Below are 20164 nucleotides of genomic sequence, written 5' to 3' on the forward strand. Positions count from 1 at the left end.
TTGAAATGCTGCTTCCCAGCATCGTTAACAGTCAAACTCTGGACACAGTGGGTGAAAGTGTTGTTAAAAATCATTTCTTTGGCAGATATTTTACATCAAAATATCTTCATCTTTTCTCTCAGTTGAGAAATTAGGTGCTACATCTGACAGACTTTTTGAAAATTGATTAGAAGGCAAAGAAGATAAGCCAGGATAGAACTGAAGGAGATTCGGTTTGTTTGATTCTAAAAATGAATCTCAACTGAGAAAGAAAGTTGGAAAGTGACCATTCCATGTGTTCACTCACTTTTACTCCCTAACAGGGTTTCATAGTTAATTCCATTTGATGGGTCTACTTTTTTCACCTGCTGCGCGTGTTTGCCCTTGAATTCTCTGAGTAAATGGGTAAAATTAATTTCTTTCCAAGTTCTGTTAAAAATGTGTTGAAGTTGACATAGCCTATGTATTGTGGGAGAGCTGAAGCAACCAGCAGCTCCTCAGATGTCCAAACCGGAGGAACATTCCCCCCACTGACTCCACGAGTTCCTGATTTTAAAATGGCAAAGGAGTGGAAACTGTAACCCTGCACGCTGTGTGGTTTGCATCGTTAACCCAAGTTTGCTGTCTGTTTCCTAATTCAAACAGAGCGTCAGAAGCCATGATGCATGTAGTGTGTGTGTGCTGCAGCTGGAGTGGGCCCCAGACCAGGTATTTATAGACGCCACGCTCCGCCTCCGTGCAGTGTCATCCAGTCTGAACTTGTCTGTGCTGCCGCAGTCTGGAAGTCGGCTTCTGCCATGCATTCCACCTGTGTGATCTGGTTACAACCAGCCTGTACGTGCACTTGTATGTTGGCGCACATGCGTGCGTAAGAGTAGATTCCCGTTTAAAATTGTGTGAGTTACAAGAACGGGGCAGGGAATTTCAGCAAAGACAGCGTCTGCTAGCTCTGCCACATCTGTTTGGAGTACCAAGTGGAGAACACTGACATCACAGCCCTGTGTTGTTGGGAGTGACTTTTCTTTGTAATGCATTTTAGGAACTCCTTTCCTCTGAAAAACTAAGAGCTCTTTTTTTCACATTGTTGTGTATGACCACCTGGAGTTTTGAGGGGTAGGGGGAAGAAGAGATTTTCATTGCGTTGAGAAAGAAATGGAAACTTCAACTTGACCAGGATCACAGAGCCTGTAACATAGGCAAGACTTGCATTTTATTCTTGCAACAGCAGCTGAGTCTTTGCTTTTTCCCTGTGTCCCTGGCCTGACATTCTCCATGGGAGGCACTTGAGTTCCATTGCCCTGTGGTGTAAATGTGATACATGGCCACCTGAGGCTGTCAGCTGACAGAGCAGGAGGAAAAGTTGCTGCTAAGTGGGCAGCCCTAGCTCTCACAGGGGTTTGCAGGCTGGTTGTAATCAGACACATCGCATTTAACTTCTTCTCTCTCCCCTGGGAAGGGTGGGTAAAACAGGCCGAGTCTGATTGTTCTGGATGCCCATTCTCATCTTCTGTTGCCATGTAGTACTGACCCCGTCCTCCCTCCACGTAGCACTTAGGCCAGTGAATCTGACCGTGTCCACTGCCGGAGGCCTGTGCTGCTTTTCTCATGAGTACAAAATCCATTGAGCCCATGTTCACCTTGACCTCCCCTGGTTGTTTATCAGTGCATAGCAGTGCCAGAGGCCTTCTCATCCTCCTCTGTGTCACCAGCACAGGTATTTCACTACAGTGCAGTTTTTTCTGTTCGCATCAGTTCGAAATCGAACCTCTTCCAGAGTCAGCCTTAGAGATTGATAATAACTGTGTTTCTGGATTCTAGTGGATGTAGTTTAAACTGAGACAAAGGTTGTTTCTCTGCTTATTGCTAATGTTCATTCCAAAGCTTGTGTTGCACCTGCCCAAAAAGATTGTCCTGTGAAGTCATCTTTGTTACCAGCCTTTGGACTTTTAAAAATTTTTTATTTATTTTCATTTTATTTGAAAGGCAGAGAGACAGATAGATCTTCCTTCTGCTGGTTTACTCCCAAGATCCCTGCAACCTCCAGGCTTGTACTAGGCCCTAGCAAGGAGTCCAAAACTCAATCTGGCTCTCCCACATGGATGGCAGGGACCCAAGTACCTCAGCCATCATCTGCTGCTGCCCAGGGAGCACATTAACACAGCTGGATTGTAAGCAGAGTAACTGGGACTCAAACCAGGCACTCCCATATGGGATATGGGCATCCCAAGCAGCAACTTACTGTGTCAAAACTCCCACCCCTGGCTTTGAATTCAGTCTTACAATAAGTGCATAGAAGCTTATTTTAACTGGATGAATGGGAAAAAGAAAATTGAAACTCATGTTTAAAGATACTGTTAGCTGTTCACACTGAGCTGATTTTTTTTTTTTTTTTTTTTTGGTTAAGATTTGTTTATATATAAGAATTAGAGAGATATCTTCCATCCACAGGTTCATTCCCCAAATGGCCATAATGGCTGAGGTTGGGCCAGGCCGAAGCCAGGAGCTTCTGAGGGGTCTCCCACATGGGTGCACGGACCCAAGCACTTGGGCCATCCTCCCTGTTTTCCTAGGCCCATGAGCAGGGAGGTCGATCAAAAGTGGAGCACCAGGACTTGAACTGGCGCCCATATGGAATGCCTGTGCTGCGGGTGGTGGCTTACCCCACTGCGCCACAATGCCGGCCCCACACTGAGCCGATGGCTAGGTCTGCCACCTTATTTGAGTGTTCATTAAGTTGCAGTTAACCTAGATAGTCACTGCCTATTGAACAACTATTATGAACTGTCTCTTCGCTACTCCACCAGGTTCCTTTAAAGAACATAACTGTTCTTAGCACAGTTGTACTCTATTAATGTGGTAACTGTAGTCCTTTATTTATATTGTTTATTGGAGGCAGAGGCACAGACAGAGACATCACATTCACTGGTTTACTCTCTAATCAGAGGTAGAATCGTGTTTGCTTCTTTGTCTTCTGGAAGTCCCTGAGCATCATGTAAATTCTCAAATTCCAAATTTCAGACATCTCATCATTTGAGTGTGCACATTTGAAACATGAAAAGTGCATTGATATGAGAAGCATCCTACTGCAAAGATTCTCGAGCCTTGTAACATGCTTAGGAATCACACAGGAGCTTATTGAAAATGAAAACGCCTAGATTTATCCCCCAGGATGCATACTTAACAAACATCCCACATTATTTTAGGGCAAGTGGTGGACAAAGCACTCTTGGAGAAACTATCGAGGAGTTCAGAGTAAAGATCCGTGCGTGTTCTGCAGTCCCGAGCACTAACAGCCATGTGCGTGTTGTACCGAGAACATGCCTACCTCTTACTCTGGTTGCATGTTAAAACATCTGCCACCGTGAGAAAGAATTCTTCCACATTTTTAATTATCTCTGTGGGAGGACCCTGAGATGAAGGGCCTGATTTTATTTATTCTGTCCTGTTTAGACTTGTACCCCTGGTAATGCAGTGGCCCTTGTTAAGTGCTGATTAATCTTCCTTTCCCTTTTGTTCTGTATAGAGCAAAGTGGTAAAGAATCTACCTCACTGGGAATGTCGTCCTCACCAACCTTAGATGGATCTGACCATCCAGCCCATTCTTCAGGACAGAGTCCTGAGGCCGGGAACCCCGCGAGTCTTGCTCGCTCTGTACCTGCTTCAGTCTGCCCTGTCAAGCCCGATAACCCAGAGAGCACTGAACCTGAAGCTGCGACGGCCTGGAAGGCTTCAGATGGATTCCAGATAAACTCTGAAAAGAAAGACCACCTTTCTCTCCAGGGCCATTCTCCTTGTGCTTCTGCAGCAGCCCAGAGCCCAGCCATGCCTTTACAGCGTTCATCTGAAGAAGCAGGTGTTGCCGACAGCCTGGAGGTAGCTGCTGAAAGAAGCACCCAGGGCCTCCGATTTCATCTCCACACGAGACAGGAAGTGAATTTATCCATCACGACTACCAGGATGCATGAACCACAAATGTTTGTAGGTGAAGAAGGTTGGCATCCAGAAAATCAGAACCCGAGTCAAGTGAACGACCTCCAGCAGCACCAAGAACCAGAGAACGAGCAGCACGAGGCGGTCCCACGGGACGCTCCGTGTGACACAGGGGACCTTGAACTTCCTGGAGAAAGGCAGCAGAAACAGGAAGTTGCTGACTGGGAAGCCACGATGAGAGGCGGTCATCTGCAGCAGAATGCGGGTCTTCCAGATCCAGGGGAGGGCGCCCTCCCTTCCGGACGCTGTGGCTGCTCGAACTCAGAAACACTTATGGAAGTGGGTGCAGCCGAACAGTCCCTGGTTGCTGCGCTGAGTTCCGCAGGCAGGCAGAATGCCAGTGTCGGGAATGGCAGTGCGTCTGATCTCACTTTGGGGAATCCCTCCATGGAAGTAGAGCTATCACCATGCAGCCCTTCGTCTGAGATCTTGAATGGTTCCATCCCCATTCAGGACCTGCAGCCCCCAGAAGGTAGTGTGGAGATGCCTGGGACAGACAGCGAATACGGCGGCCGTGCCTCCTCCTCCAGTGTCTGTGGCGGTAGTCAGCCCCCTGCAGAGTCCGCAGAAGAATCTTGTTCATCTATAACGACAGCCTTGAAAGAACTTCATGAACTTTTGGTCATTAGTAGTAAACCAGCGGCAGAAGCTGCATGTGAAGAGGTCATGTGTCAATCAGAAGGGACAGCTGAGGGGCAGCCGTGTAACAACCTTTCTGCAAGATGGACCGAAAATGAGCGTCGGACCCAGGATGAGGCGCGGCCACAGGTGTCGCGTGAGGCCATACCTGTGTCTGTGAAGACAGAAAAATTAACAGACACTTCACCTGACACCGGAATAGAAGATGGAGAAAATACTACCTTCCAAGGTCCAGGTGGTGGCCTGTCAACTCATAACGGTGCCCCCAGGTCTGGGGGCTCAGTGCACGAGAGCCGTTCTGTCACTGTAACCGCAGCTGAAACATCTAGTCAATCACACTGCACCTTAGGTGTGGAAATTTCACCCGGACTTCTAACAGGTGAGGGGGATGCACTCAGTCAGACTTCCGAGCAGACTAAGTCTTTGCTGGTTAAAGACTTGGGTCAGGGCACACAGAACCCAGCACCAGACAGGCCTGAGACCAGAGAAGACGTCTGTCGTGACGCTGCACGACCATCTCTTGAAGTTGAACCACCTACCAGCCATTCATCGTCAAGGCCCTGCATTCTGCCACCCTTAGGTTTTCCTGCAGCTGATGTTGACCGGATTCTCCGTGCCGGCTTTACGTTGCAGGAAGCGCTTGGGGCTTTGCATCGGGTCGGTGGAAACGCAGACCTTGCACTTCTTGTTTTGCTAGCAAAGAACATTGTAGTCCCTACATAACTGTGGAAAGTGGGCTAGACCGTACTCCATTCCCTTAAAAAATGCTCTTTCTATACACACACATACACACACACACACTCACCACACATACAGTATGTGTTGAAACCTGCAAGCAGAATGTTGAGCCAGATTTTTTTTTTTAATGATTTTTTTCGGCCAAAGTAATTTATGATCACTTGTCTGATGAATTTGTCTCTTCTACTTGTTAAAATTTGAACCTTTTTAAATGTATTGGCAGTATGTGCATACAGAAGCTTTTTATTCTCATTAAGATGATGTATTCTGGAATAAAATGGATGGTTTTGTGTATAGCATACCATTTTAGAATGAGAGTGAATGCTTTGAAAGGCAGAAGCAATGAGAAATCCCGCCACCCATGTAGCTAAAAACACTGCTTGTGTGTCTGCTGTAGGCAAGGAGTGGCTTGCTGACTCGGTCATAGTTGGGTGTTTGGAATTATACCCAGTGCTGTATGTATTGTGGTTCATTAATTATTCCAGGAAGTTGAAGAATAATTGAATACTATCTCCTGGAGTGGTGTGGTTTTTATCTGTTGCTTAGGATTTGGCATTTTAATAGGGTGCGTGGGGAGGGTTTAAAACTTGGGCTGCTTTGTGCATCGCAGGCTGCTGCATGGACTGATTGCCAAATATCCCCTTCACCTTGAAGGGGATGTAGTGGGGAAATGAACGTTAGAGTGAAACATGGTGCTACCCTGATTTTAAAAAGGTGATGGGGGCGGGAGGAAAACCTGGAATTCCATTTCCAAATGTCAAGAACTGTGAGTGAAAGTTAACGGCCAAGACACTGGAATTCATTAGAGATTGGGTTTGCTAGCTTCTCGCTGATAACACCTCAGCCGTTACTAATGATGGACTGCAGTTGACTGCCAGCAGCTTATTTGCTTCCTAAACTCGCCTAGGAAGTCCTTCAAACGCTTGCTGTGAGCTGTGATTTGAGTGAAACACTGAAGTGTGGTAACCATGTCCCTGGTTCATCTTGGTTCTTGGAATGGTCCGTCTGGCTGGTGAGTGGCCTTCGTGGCAGTGAGGGTAATGGCGGTTTCTGACGCAAGTGGCCTTGGTAGAGTTTTCTCATCCTTTTCTTTCCTCAGGAGTTTCTTTTTTAAGCAAGATTCATCGTATTTGTGTTGACCATGTCGAGTTAGAGTGGGGCACACTGTACAGATGATGTATTTATTGTGGCCTTTTTTTATACAAGGACTAGCCCTTGGAAATCCTTGTCCTGGGGGCCCCACTGTGCAATAACCCTACTGGATAGATCTTAGTGATTCTTCCTTGAAAAAATAAACTGCCCTCCTAGGTACCTAGTGAGAATCAGAAACTTGTGTTTTGAGAATGATAATTCCTGACTCCAGGTTGTATGAACAGACTTCGAAAGAATAATTTTTGAACTTCAGTGATTTTGTCTGAGTTCTGTTTGAAAGCTTGTTCTTTGCATCGGAGTTCCACTCATTGAGCGCAGTCACAACGGAGGCTCTTATCTCAGGAGTTGGTGAGGCTTTGATGTAGGGGCATTTAGAGGCTGTTCCTGTCCCCCCGATGCAGTTTCTGTCTCCTTTTGCTATGGTGTGTGTGCATGTGTGCTGTGAGACTTCAGTGGTGTGGTGGGAAGCTCCATCGCTTCGCGTGACCTTTGTGACGTTAGGAACAGGTTGAGGGAGAGAGCTGCTGCCCCCTGCTTTCCAGAGGGCGCTCGGAGCAGCGGCTTGGCCAGGTTGTCTTTCAGATGTTCTTTTAGACAATCACACGTTGTAGACCCTTTGGCCTGTCCTGCACCAAAGACGTAAGATGCACTAGGAAACTGCTTACAGGATTTCTGTCCACCAGTTCTTAGAGCTGTGATTGTAATTAAGTAGTTGGTGCTATGATTGAAGCAAAATCTAGTAGCAATGCAACAGGACCCTGTACTTGCTTTATGGTGGTGGTTTGGGAATGTGTTTTAAGCTTCAAAGTATTGGGAGCCTTGTGGTGGGGTGGGGGAGTTGGGGTGGAGGAAGTTACCCATGACAGACTGTTCCAGAAAGGCCGCCTGTGTGAAGAAGGCCCCCACCGTTTGTGTGAGCAGAGCAAACTGGGCGCTCTGTTCAGCTGCATGGCCGCTGAGTTCTCACGTTTCCCAAATGTGGAGGTTTGGGAGGCAGTCCCAGTGGGATATAGCGTATCAGTCTGGAGATTTCATCCCAGTAGCTTTTCAGATATGTCTGTATTTTTAGGAGAATGTTGAATAGGCCTTTAATACTTACTCTTGATAGGGATACTTTGAATGAGCTTAACCCATTTGCCAAATACCCCTTCCCCTTTTCTTTTGTTATTTTTTTTTTCACTCTGTAACGTCTTTTGATTTTTAAATTTCTTCTTTTTCTGTCAATTTTTATAAAAATAAAGTTGACATCATTAGGATTCTGAATGACTTAAATTTAGCAGTTCTGGAACACAGAATATTAAGGAAGTCCATCTTCATTGTCAGTTTTTATTAGCATTTAGCACTTTAAGAACCCCAGAGATACAGAAATTTCAGATTAACTTCTTCTAAGACGAGGTCAGATTGTTGTGAATTCCTATGTTTGCCCAAAGACGTGGTAACAGCCAGTCAGCACCAGCACTGGACAGCTCCTTTACTTTAACCAGTATTGGGCAGCTCTGCCATCAGCACGTCTCTCCAAGGGTGGTCTCTGTGTTCTCCAGAGAGAGGAGGCCTGGCCTTCAGCTGGTTCCTGTGAGCAGGGCTGTGCTAGGTGACAGCTGTACCTGGCCCATCAGTTTCCGCTCACCAGCTCTGTTACGGGATGTTTCTAGTGGCACCTGTTGAGGCCTGTGGACAGACAGTAACCTTTACTCTTTGGGCATTGGCTCTCAATGTCGTAGAACCGGTTGCTGGCAAGGGTGGCTGGGTAGGTGTTGAGCATGTGTGTTCAGACTCTTCCACCGTGACGTCTGTGATGCTGTGTAGAGATTTCTCCATATGTACTCAAGGGAGACACAGCCCCCTGTGTTTTCCCCAAAGCGTTTTAGTAGCAAGAGGGTGCATAGAAATCGGAGACTTGTCACTGACTTTATAACCAGTGAATGTGGAACCTTCCTGCCTTCCTGGTAAGCTTCCCTTCTCTAGTGAAAGCCGTACACATGTAGTTAGGTCATGTCTATGTATACACACACAGAGACATGTAAAGCCGTCTCATATGTGTGGTTGACATATAACTTCCAGCTAATTTTATGTAGGTCAAAAAGTGAGCAGGTTTTGTACCTACAGACAGACCAGCTTAATGGTGGCTTTTATCCCACCGTGTCACAGAGCACCTTGCAGATCGCGGGCTGGGAGAGTTAGCAGCGCATCCGCCTGCCTCTTGGCTGAGGCGAGGGGGTGTGGAATGACAGAATCGCCACCCAGTTCAGGCTTAGCACTGGCGATGCTGCTGAAGGAAAGCTGACCAGACTTTGCATTGTCCGGGACAAGGACTCACCAAGAAGCCGAGTTTCTTCTTGAGAGTTGATGGCTTCGTGTAGTCTGTGACTGAACTAGGAAGACACAAAGAGTTTTCAAGAGTTCCCCTGCTTGGAAGGTGAATGTCACCTTTCAGTTTCTATAATATATATATGGGGAAAAAAAATAGCCTTTTCCCTGGCAGTGTCTGTTCCTCTTTACAACAGAGTGAACTCAAAGCCTGTCCTTGAGACCTGGAAATGTAATCATGGCTCAGGTTATACACATGAGCAGTCCCTCCTTAGTTGTCAGTAGGAATCCATTGAATAAGCTGAGGAAAGGAAGGGTGAACCTTTGATGGACCTGATTTTCTTTTGTGCCTTAGTTTCTCTGGATAGCAGAGTTAGCAAATTTTAGTGAGGGGTTAAAGTGAGACTCTATGTCAGGAAGTTTGAAACGGAGGACCTGCATATAAAGTGGCCCTCAGGTTCACCCTAATTGAGTTGATTCAGAATGATTCTATGTCAAGTCAGTTTTTTTTGTTTGTTTGTTTTGGTTTGTTTTGTTTGTTTGTTTGGATACAAAGAATTCAAGATGAGTTTTGCATCACACATACCAAAAATGGTTTGTAGGTGTTTTATTACATTCTTTGTTGTGCTGTCAAGTGGTTTAATGATTAAGGGAGAGCAAAGGTTCCAAAAAAAAGTTTCAGAGGAAGTTAATACTTCTTTAAGGCTATGTAGTGGGAGTCTTTGAATAAGATTCTTTGCTGCTACTTTGATTCGTTCATCAAATGTTGAGAGCCTGTGCAAGGTACCAGTGAATTCTGGTGACTACAACAAGTTGGAATCCTGCACCCATGAAGCTTTCAGTCTGCTAGAGAAACATGGAACAAAGTTGAGCTTCAAAAGCAAGACCTGTTTTTGCCTTTTAGTATGCTTTTATTTTAGAAGAGTTCCTTGGCTCCCATTCAGAGCAGACTGGGAAAAATCAGGCTCACAGTGCAATCAGATGCTGCAAATCTCAAGCTGTTCTTTAAAAAAAACAGGATTAGAGAATCCAACAAAAATCTTGTAACATTTGGTCGAAAAGCTGGAAGACATCAGATATTGAGGAATCAATTTGTGGTGGGAGGGGTACAGAGGAGAGAAGTCCAAGTAAATGGAAAGTGGCACCGTGACAGCCTCTGCTCCCGTCAGGAACCCTTCCGTGCAGGGCAGGAATTTGGGGTGTGCTGCTGCAGCCTCCCCACCCCCCTGTGGGCGCAGTTGCTCTGGAACACTGGCCATCTGGGCGAACAGGATTCTGCAGGATGTGCTATTTTAAAGGAGCTGGAGGCAGCCTGTGAAGACAAGAATCGGGAGAGGGAGCCAGCGTAGCAAGCGGTGGTTGTGGAGCTGCATGGTGGGCTGCCTGGTCCGAGGGATTCCAGGCTCTGCTGACTTCTCAGGCCAGCTCCGTCAAAGGGACATTCCTCACCCTGTCATTCAACATGCCACAGTTGAAGCCCTGAAGCATACAAGTAGGATTTCTGGATGCTGTTAGTGACTTCTGAGGCTTACAATTGGAAAACTGTCACAGGTTTGTTACTAATGAATTGGTGGTTGGTAATCGCGACTCTTAGGGGGCTGTGTAGTGAAAGGATACAGCTAGGTGTTAGGGCACCATTGTATGGAATGAAATCACCACATGGTTCAGGGGCATAAATACTATAAAGAGCGAGTTTTCTTTTATGTAGAAAGTTTCAGCAAACTAAGACCAGAGTGTGTACCATCAGAAGGTTCTCATTAGCACATTTGGGGAGAAAAGGTGTTCTGGGCTATTTTATGCCTGGGAAAACTGCACATCCGGTGGGAATGATTCCGCTCGCTGGAGTTTGTGCTACACAGTGTCGAATGAACGCATCTGGGGCCTAAAGAAGGGAGACCTGCGTTTCCTGCCAGAGGCAGATGCATGTGTTCCCAGAGTCGTCCTGCTCGGCTGACTGACGCTAGGGACTGCTCTTCCCTGCCTCGGAGGCCCCATGGCTCTCTGGTTTTCTGCCAGCCGTGTGAAACCTTTCCTTCTGGTCGCTTAGATTTCTATTCTGTACTCCCATGATCATTGTTTTGAAATCATTTTGGTAAAATACCGAGAGCAATTCAACATACTGATTGAATTTGCTTTTCTCCACTGTGCACTTAAAATGACATTGATTTGTTCATTTTTATTCCAAGTCTCATTTTCATGGCAAGTTGGGCTAATGACCTTTGCACTCAAGAAAGGTTTGTTTACCAGTTTTATAGCCATATCTGGCAAACCTTAGCAAATAGGAGCTCCTCCTTTCTTCCCTTCCCTCCTTGTTCTTGCAGTGGCTCATGTATTGCAAGATTTTCTGGCTTTTCTTTAAGCTTTGATACTACTGCATCTAATGAGAAGAACGAAGCCGATAGGCATAGTAGGCTTGCCAGTGGCACAGTCACTACCATTTGCTTTGGTTCTAAGAGTTGGGGAAACTCTGAGAACTTAAGGGAACCAAACTCAGGAATCCCACAGTTGGTTGCGTTGTGCCGTTGGTTGAGGGGCTGAATATAGGACCTGTGTGCAGCTGAGTGAGCTAGTTGTATTTGGATTTGAATTTTTGTCACATCCTGAGATGTAAGTCAGCCTAAATAATCAAAACACTTTATTTTATTTTTCTTTTTTTAATAGGAACTTTCTGAAGAAAAAGTGGTGTGTAAAACATTTGATATTTAAGACAATAAAGTTTTTATCATAAGATTTCTGTTTGACCAGTTTCTTTTAAATTGAGGTGATTTCTTGAGCTTTGTCCCCGTCTCTGTCTCCTTGCTCCTTTAAGTTGCTTATACCCAGGCACGGGCCTTGCAGAGCCTGAACCCCAGAGGAATGGGCATCAGGGCCATTAAGTTAACTTGCAGACGACCATGGCAGGAGGACGCTGTCTGCTGATGGGCTGGGGACTCTGCTGCAGTCGGGGCGCAGTAAGAGAGAAGACGCCATAGAGCCACAGAGCACAGTGCCAGAGATGCCTGCCTCGAGGCAGCCTGGCTGGGCTTGGACTCCAGCGTTGCCACTGCTCTGTCACATGACTTCGGGTACGTTGCATGACCTTCCCTGCCTCAGTTTCCTCATCTGTCAAAGGGGGACCATCAGGACGGTTTTAGAGATTGAACAAGTTAATACATGTGAAGTACTTGGAATAACTCATTGGGCAGCTTAATATGGGGCAAGGGCTCTGCCCCAGGCCATCTCAGGGTCCTAGGCTACCAGGGTTCTGCCCATTTCAGCCTGTTTTCAGAACTACCTTGCAAGTCAGCATGAATGAGGGTTGTTTGGGGAGCTTACGTATCCGGGTTGGGAGCAGTGTGCACTTCACTGGCAGGAACATGTGCCATGGCCATACCAGACTGCAGGGGGCGCTGTGCCATAGACTCTTCTGTGCACTTGGCTGTCCCCATTGCATCTTCACACTAAAGCCACACGTACCCTTTCCCCAAAGGAGATGGCCCAACGTGCTGTCCGTTGCCTGGAAGTCCAGAGTGCCCTGTGATGCCCTGTCCTCCCTCAGATCTTGATGGAGGCTCCTTAGACTGCCAAGCTCTGCCCCCCCATAAACTGATGGAGCAGGGGCAGGAAACCGCACTGCCAGTCCCCCGGGGAGAGGGAAGATGGGGAAGTCCCGGTGAGCAGGCATCTCGAGGATGTTCGCTCCGGTTCCTGAGGAGCCTCTGGAAGGAACACTGTTGTCCGTAGTCCATTGGCCCCCGGGGATCACACAGCGTGCCTAGCTCACTGCTGGCACAAGGCTGGGGGCCTGAGGGCTAAGGGCTTGGGAAAGAGTGAGTGGCTTTTAAAATCAGTTTGTGGTTCCTTCACCAAAACAACTGATGTGGCAGACTTACTCTTGGCCTCTAGTAAGTTCTGCATGCCGGGAGCCACCCTTGCAGCTCCTCCCTGCACGGTTCCCAACCCTGACTCCCTTGAGCTCAGCTGCAATAGGTCTGAGTGGGGAAACTGGCTGCAGGGTGGAGTCTTATTGGGAGTTGGTATGCAAATGCTGTGTCAAACAACTCAGAGGAAACTGATTTTGTACAGCCCTTCAAAGCCCAAAGTGTGTTTTCTGTGTTTCTTTTCATTTCTGCATGTAGCCAGTTCTAAACTCCTGGGCTCGAGCTTTAGACTGTGACAAAGGTAGCCAACCATCCAGGTTGCCACAGGAGACAGTTTTTCCGTGCTGTGTCTCCTGCCAGCGTCCCACATCAGTTTACTGCTTGACTACCAAGTCAGATTTTAGATTTGGGGGATGGATCAGATCCCCTATCAGAATTCATTTTTCTAAATGCCTTTTTTTTTTTTTTTTTTAAGATTTATTTGAAAGGCAGAGTAAAAAAGCGCTTCCATCCACTGTTTCATTCCCCAAATGTCCGCAGCAGCCAGGGCTGGGCCAGGCCGAAGCCAGGAGCCGGGAGCTGCTGCTGAGTCCCATGTGTGTTCTTGGACCATCTTCCGTTGCCTTCTCAGGCACATTAGCAGGGAGCTGGATTGGAAGTGGAGCAGCTGGGACTTGAACTGGCGCCCATATGAGATGCCAGTGCTGCAAGCAGTGGCTTAACCCAAAATGCTGCCACACTGGTCCTAAAGACTTATTTTGAAAGAGTTAGAGGGAGGGACAGACCTTCCATTCCTTGGTTCACTCTCCAGATAGGCACAATGGCCAGTAGCGCTGGGCCAGGCCAAAGCCAAGTGCTTCATCCTGGTCTCCCATGTGGGTGCAGGAGCCCAGTCACTTGCACCATCTTCCACTGCTTTTCCTAGGCTATTCACAGGAGGATGGATTGGAAGTGGAGCAGCCTGGGCACAAACTGGTGCCCATGAGGCCCTCAACACCAGTCCCTTGTGTTTTTTATTTTTATTTTTTTGAACCTTCAGTTATTTGAAAGACAGGAGAGGGAGAGATCTTCCATTTACTGCTTTGTTTCCCAAATGGTTGCAATAGCCAGGGCGGGGCCAGGCTGAAACCAGGAGCCTGGAACTCCATCTAGGTCTCCCACATGAGTAGCAGGGGCCCACTTCCGTCTGCTAGCTCACTCCCCCAAATGCCTACAACAGCCAGGGCTAGGCCAGGCTGAAGCCAGGAGCCTGGAATTCCATCTGGGTCTCCCACAGGGGCCATCAACTGCTGCCTCCCAGGATGCTCTGTAGTAGGAAGCTGGACTGGAAGCAGAGCCTGGACTCCAGCCTGATGCTGGGTGTGGGCGTTCCAAGAGGCAGCTTAACCACAGCTCCAGATGCCCTCCCCGGAATGTCAGTCTTCTAGCGTCCGATGGGGGAAGTGCCTGTCCTGACTCCGGGTAATCTGCTCACAAACAGAACGACCACTGTGAACTGTCGAGGGTTTCAGGGCAGCTTCCGAGACTTGTAAATAACGTGCCTGTGTTAAAAATGATTAAAAATGAACCGTTTTTGAGGATTTTGAGTAGAAATACCCTGGGGTGCCAAGTAACCAGATCATCGCTTCCTGTGTAACTTTTTGCCATGAGGGCTTGATCTGAGGGGACCCCGATGTACAGGAACTGCTGGCTTTAACAGGGGGCAGCTTAGAGCCTGCCTTGCTCAGTTCACCTTCCTCACCTTGAAAAGAGGAAAGGAAAGGCCACTGTAGGGGCCGGCGCTGTGGCGTAGTGGGTAAAGCTGCCACCTGCAGTGCTGGCTTCCCATATGGGCTGCCAGCTGCTAGCTGCTCCTCTTTGACCCAGCTCTCTGCTATGGCCTGGGAAAGCAGTAGAGGATGGCCCAAGTCCTTGGGCCCCTGCACCAGTGTGGGAGACCCAGAAGAAGCTCCTGGCTCCTGGCTTCAGATTGGCACGGCACAGCTCCGGCAGTTGCGGCCAACTGGGGAGTGAACCAGTGGATGGAAGACACATCTCTCTCTCTCTCTTTCTATCTCTCTCTCTCTCCTTCTCTCTAACTTTCAAATAAATAAAAATAAAAAATCTTAATAAGAAGGCCACTGTAGTTGGAGGAAAGAAGTAATTATTATGTTGGCACTGTTCAGGTTTCTATCGTTTAATACTAAATTTCATTAAATATGAGATTTCTAGTGCTCCATACTCCCTGGGTTGATGGTAGCAGAAATGGTGAGCTATTGAATTATTGGAAAGAATTAGGGATCCTTGGCACAGACAAAGGGGATTCACTGATTTTTTTAAAGATTTATTTATTATTTGAAAGGCAGAGTTACAAAGAGGAGGAAACATAGAAAGAGATCTTCTATCTGCTGGCTCACTTCCCAAATGGCTGCAATGGCTGCGGCTGGGCCAAAGCCAGGAGCCAGGAGCTTCATCCAGGTCTCCTATGTGGCTGCAGGGGCCCAAGGACTTGGACCATCTTCCACTGCTTTCCCAGGAGCATCAGCAGGGAGCTGGAATGGAAGTGGAGCAGCTGGGACTCCAGCACTCTGATACAGGATGCCAGTGTCCTAAGCAGTGGCTTAACCCGCTGTACCACAATGCCATCCCTGGAAGAGAGATTTAAAAAGAAGAAAGCACCAAAGCTCACAATATGTAACAGCAGAATTCGCTGCCATCATACACGAAATGGCTCGCTTGTCATCAGATACGGCTCTTTGTTAAGAGCTATTAAAGTATTAATGGGGTTAACTACTTACCAATTCTCATACATGGAGTTTGTTCTAAAAAAACAGAGCTAGTATGGCTTCGCTTCTCCTAGAAGGTTATTAAAAGGCAACATCTCAGTGACAGATGATATGAAATTGAAGTGCCCTGAGCCGAAATGACCCCATCGCCCACGCCTGCTCCCCTGTGGCCTCCCCGTGATGTGGTCAGCAGTTCATCTTTCCACTTGCTCTCTCTAAAGCTTCGATCCTGTGCCTCACACACTTCCTCCAACTCATCTTAAGCCCTGTTGGCTCCACTTTAAAATATATTCAAAATCTGGTCCTTTACAGAGCCCAGGTCCCAGGCACCATCCATCCCCTCCCACCTGGATAATTGTAACAGGTCTCCCTGAGCTTGTCTGTCCTTGGCGTGACAGCCTGCAGGATTCTGTTAGATCGGGCCTCTCCCCAAAACCTGCAGTGAGCCCCCATCTCAGATAACATTTTTATTTATTTATTAAGACTTATTTATTCAGTTGAAAGAGTAACAGAGAGAGAGGTCTTCCATCTGCTGGCTCACTCTCCAAGTGGCTGCAAGGGCCAGGGCTGGGCCAGGCCAAAGCCAGGAGCCAGGAGCTTCTTCTGGGTCTCCCACATGGGTGCAGGCACCCAAGGATCTGGGTCCTTGGTCTTCCACTGCATTCCCAGGCACGTACCAGGGAGCTGGATCTAAAGTGGAGCAGCCAGGACTTGAACCGTTGCCCATATAGAAAGCCAGCGTTGCAGACAGCAGCTCAACCTGTTATGCCATAACACCGGCCCCAGATAACAGTTTTAATTTACATTAATGAGCATTTTTTTTTTTTTTTTTGGACAGGCAGAGTCAGACAGTGAGAGAGACAGAGAGAAAGGTCTTCCTTCCATTGGTTCACCCCCCGAGATGGCTGCTACAGCAGGCACGCTGCACAGATCCGAAGTCAGGAGCCAGGTACTTCCTCCTGGTCTATGCGGGTGCAGGGCCCAAGTACCTGCGCCATCCTCCACTGCTATCCCTGGCCACAGCAGAGAGTTAGACTGGAAGAGGAGCAACCAGGACAGAATCTGGGGTGCCGGCGCCGCAGACGGAGGATTAGCCTAGTGAGCCGCAGTGCCGGCCCTCTAATGAGCTTTTTTTTTTTTTTTTTTTTTTTTTTTTTTTAATTTATTTGACAGGTAGAGTTATAGATAGAGACACAGAGAAAGGTCTTCTTTCCGTTGGCTCACTCCCCAAATGGCCGCTACGGCTGACGCTACACCGATCCGAAGCCAGGAGCCAGGTGCTTCTTCCTGTCTCCCATTCAGGTGCTGGGGCCAAAGCACTTGGGCCATCCTCCACTGCCCTCCTGGGCCACAGCAGAGAGCTGGACTGGAAGAAGAGCAACTGGGACTAGAACCTGGCGCCCATATGGGATGCCGGCGCCGCAGGCGGAGGGTTAACCAAGTGAGCCACGGTACAACCCCTCTAATGCAACTGGGATGCAGAAACATTTTTTAGCTGTCCACGGAAATAAGAGGCTATCTCCGGAAGTGGAGCTAATGGGTGCCCATGTGAGATGCCAGCATCGCAGGCAGCGGCTTCACCCGCTGAATCTCACGGTGAATTCTACAGTGAAAATGCAGATTGACATCCTGGGAGGGAAAAGAGGCTACTGGATGTCGAGGAATCAAGAATGCAGGTCTTCTGAGAATATTTAAATTACCACCTGACAAGAAGTCTGTCTCCTGCCTGGTGAGGTTTGGGATGCAGTCGGTCAGGCTAGGCTAAGAGAATAAAGAGGCCCGAAAATTTCAACAGTTTACTGCAATGAAAGATTACGTTGTGTCTGCATTACAGTTCAAGGCCCATGTCCCGGGTGGATGGACAGCTCCGCCCCATGCAGTCACTTGGGGGTCTAGCCTCTTCACATCTTGTAGGCCTGACATGCCCTTGGCTGTATCCCACCGGGTGGAGAAAGAAACAGCGTGGAAAAGGAGCCCCACGTGCTTGGAAACCCAGCCTAGGGGTGGATCCCTTCATTCCCTTTCATCCTTTGGAGAGGGCGTGATTGTATGCTGTGCCTACTGCAAAGGAGCCTGGGAAACGTAGTCTAGCACTGGGCTGACTACCACGTGACCACTGTGGAAAGGAGATTTTGTGAATGGCCAGCAGCTTCGGCCGTGCTGGGGAAGAGCACGGGGACAGACCCGGGTGCTGGAGAGAAGGAAGGTCCGTGGGAGCTTAGGGGTCGGGGCTTGTCAGGATGAATCAGGCCAGCTGTGGCCTGGGAAGCGAAGGAAGGGCGTGGCTTTCACTGCACACGCTCCGACAGGGGATGCTGGAGGCTTTTGAGCCAGGAGGTGGAATGATCCGCAGTGTAGCCTGCTGACCAGACAACAGAGAAAGGAACACGTCAAAATCGTGCAGTTCAAGCTGCCTTGCCGTGCTTTGCCCAATCTTAGACTTTCTGCACTGCTCTGGGTGCTGGAGGTAAGGTGTGGGAGCCCGGGCTCTTGCGGTCACCACCCCAGCTCTGTGCGCTCCAACAGCTTCACAGCCTGGTGGCCAAGGAAATGCTCGCTCCCCTGGGGACATCAATCTATTTGCCTTGAGTTGGGCAAAAAGGGAGGAATTAGTCTCTTAAATCTCCTCCACTTAAAAAAAAAAAAAAGTCCTCAACAGCCCCCATCGTGGTGCAGCAGGTTAGGTCACCACTTGCAACACCAGCAACTCACATGAACATTATTCTGAGTCCTGGCTGCTCCACGTCCAGTCCAGCTCCTTGCTAATGTGCCTAGGAAATCAGCAGAGGGTGGCCTGAATGCTTGAGTCCCTGCCACCCATGTGGGAGACCCAGATGAAATTCCAGGCTCCTGGCATCAGCCTAGCCCAGTCTTGGCCTTTGCGGCCATTTGGGGAGTGAATCAGCAGATGGAAAGATGGAAGATTTCTCTTTCCCTGTAACTCTGCCTTTCAAATAAATTAATAATTTTTTTTTAAAATTCTGTCCAATGAATTTTATTTATTTATTTATTTTGACAGGCAGAGTGGACAGTGAGAGAGAGACACAGAGAGAAAGGTCTTCCTTTTGCCGTTGGTTCACCCTCCAATGGCCGCCGTGGCCGGCGCACCGCGCTGTTCCGATGGCAGGAGCCAGGTGCTTCTCCTGGTCTCCCATGCGGGTGCAGGGCCCAAGCACTTGGGCCATCCTCCACTGCACTCCCTGGCCACAGCAGAGAGCTGGCCTGGAAGAGGGGCAACCGGGACAGAATCCGGCGCCCCGACCGGGACTAGAACCCAGTGTGCCAGCGCCACAAGGCAGAGGATTAGCCTAGTGAGCCGCGGCGCTAGCTCTGTCCAATGAATTTTAAAAACATTTATTATAAAATTCACTTGTTCTAATTGTATTTGAAAGGCAAAGAGGAAGAGACAGAGAGATAGAGACTTCCTATGAGCTGGTTCATTTCCCAAATGCCTGCAACAGCCAGGGCTGGGCCAGGCTGAAGCCAGGACCCTGGAACTCATTCCCAGGCTGCTGTGCCAGTGGGAGGGACCCACACACTTGAGCCACCACCTACTGCCTCCCTGGGTGCCCTTCGGCAGAAAGCTGGGTCAAAAGCTGAGGAGCTGGGATTTGGGTCAGGCACCCAGGAGGGGCGGTGGCGTCCCAGCTGGCAAGGTAACTACTCTGCCGAGCAGCTGGCCCCAGCTGGGGGTGCGGCAGGTCGAAGCCGCCGGGATGGCTTCCTCTCCTCCTCTCCGCGGCAGTGCACATCCGGGCCCTTCTCTGTGGTCCTCCTTCAGTATCTCTTCTGGCGGTTTGATTGCTACTTTAACGAGGCTGAGGAACTTTAGAAAGAAAAGAGGTTTCCTGAGGTCACGGTTCTGGAGCTGGCAGGAGCTTGTGCACAAGCCAGCGATCACATCACAGGCGGGCTTCGACCTGGGGTGGAGGGTAGGGGGTTCGATGCCTGTGATGGCCCATGGGGGGCCTTTCATCCACAATGACTTCTCTCGCAAAGCCTCCACCCCCTCACCTCCCTCCCATGGGCCTCCAGGCTGGCGTCTCTCCCCATCACCACCACGGGGTGCGTCCCACCATCTACCGTGTTAGGTTTGAGGGGGACAGAGGATGTCATTTGACTTTGGAAATTCATTTCTTTAGGAAGACCAAGTGTTAAGAACAAATAGGATTAGGCCGGCGCCGTGGCTCAACAGGCTAATCCTCCGCCTTGCGGCGCCGACACACGGGGTTCTAGTCCCGGTTGGGGCGCCGGATTCTGTCCCGGTTGCCCCTCTTCCAGGCCAGCTCTCTGCTGGGCCCGGGAGTGCAGTGGAGGATGGCCCAAGTGCTTGGGCCCTGCACCCCATGGGAGACCAGGAGAAGCACCTGGCTCCTGCCTTCAGATCAGCGCGGTGCGCCAGCCGCGGCGGCCATTGGAAGGTGAACCAGCGGCAAAGGAAGACCTTTCTCTCTCTCTCTCTCACTGTCCACTCTGCCTGTCAAAAAAAAAAAAAAAAAGGATAAAGCACTATGTACTAGTAAAGAAAAGCATCAAAGAAAAATCAACATCATCACAATGCCTATTTCCACAGATAGACATTGGTAGGTTCACAGAAAAATCTGGGCTCTGACACATCGAAGTGTGTTACTTCTGTGGACACAGTGGCATTGAGGCAGGTTGGATTTCTAATACTCGCATTTGAATCTGCAGGGGTGGTTATTCATGATAAAGTTACATTTAAAATGAAGTCAG

General features: G+C 48.7%; 2 protein-coding genes across 2 annotated transcripts in view; both read left to right on the forward strand.

Annotated features, from left to right (window-relative positions):
* Nucleotides 1–3526, forward strand: part of DDI2 (DNA damage inducible 1 homolog 2) — a 38244-nt gene extending 34718 nt beyond the window's left edge. The window contains exons 9-10 of the mRNA XM_062190476.1: nt 625–687; nt 3503–3526. Coding sequence (XP_062046460.1) covers nt 625–641 — 17 coding nt within the window. The 3' untranslated portion in view covers nt 642–687; nt 3503–3526. The remainder of the gene's footprint in view (nt 1–624; nt 688–3502) is intronic.
* Nucleotides 3527–3534: 8 nt separating this feature from the next.
* Nucleotides 3535–11533, forward strand: RSC1A1 (regulator of solute carriers 1). Its single transcript, XM_062190475.1, has one exon. It carries the CDS (start codon nt 3535–3537, stop codon nt 5329–5331), a length of 1797 nt encoding a protein of 598 aa, XP_062046459.1. The 3' UTR covers nt 5332–11533.
* The last annotated feature ends 8631 nt before the right edge of the window (nt 11534–20164 follow it).

This window comes from Lepus europaeus, chromosome 5 (genome assembly GCF_033115175.1).
Source record: "Lepus europaeus isolate LE1 chromosome 5, mLepTim1.pri, whole genome shotgun sequence".
In the NCBI taxonomy this organism is placed as follows: Eukaryota; Metazoa; Chordata; class Mammalia; order Lagomorpha; family Leporidae; genus Lepus; species Lepus europaeus.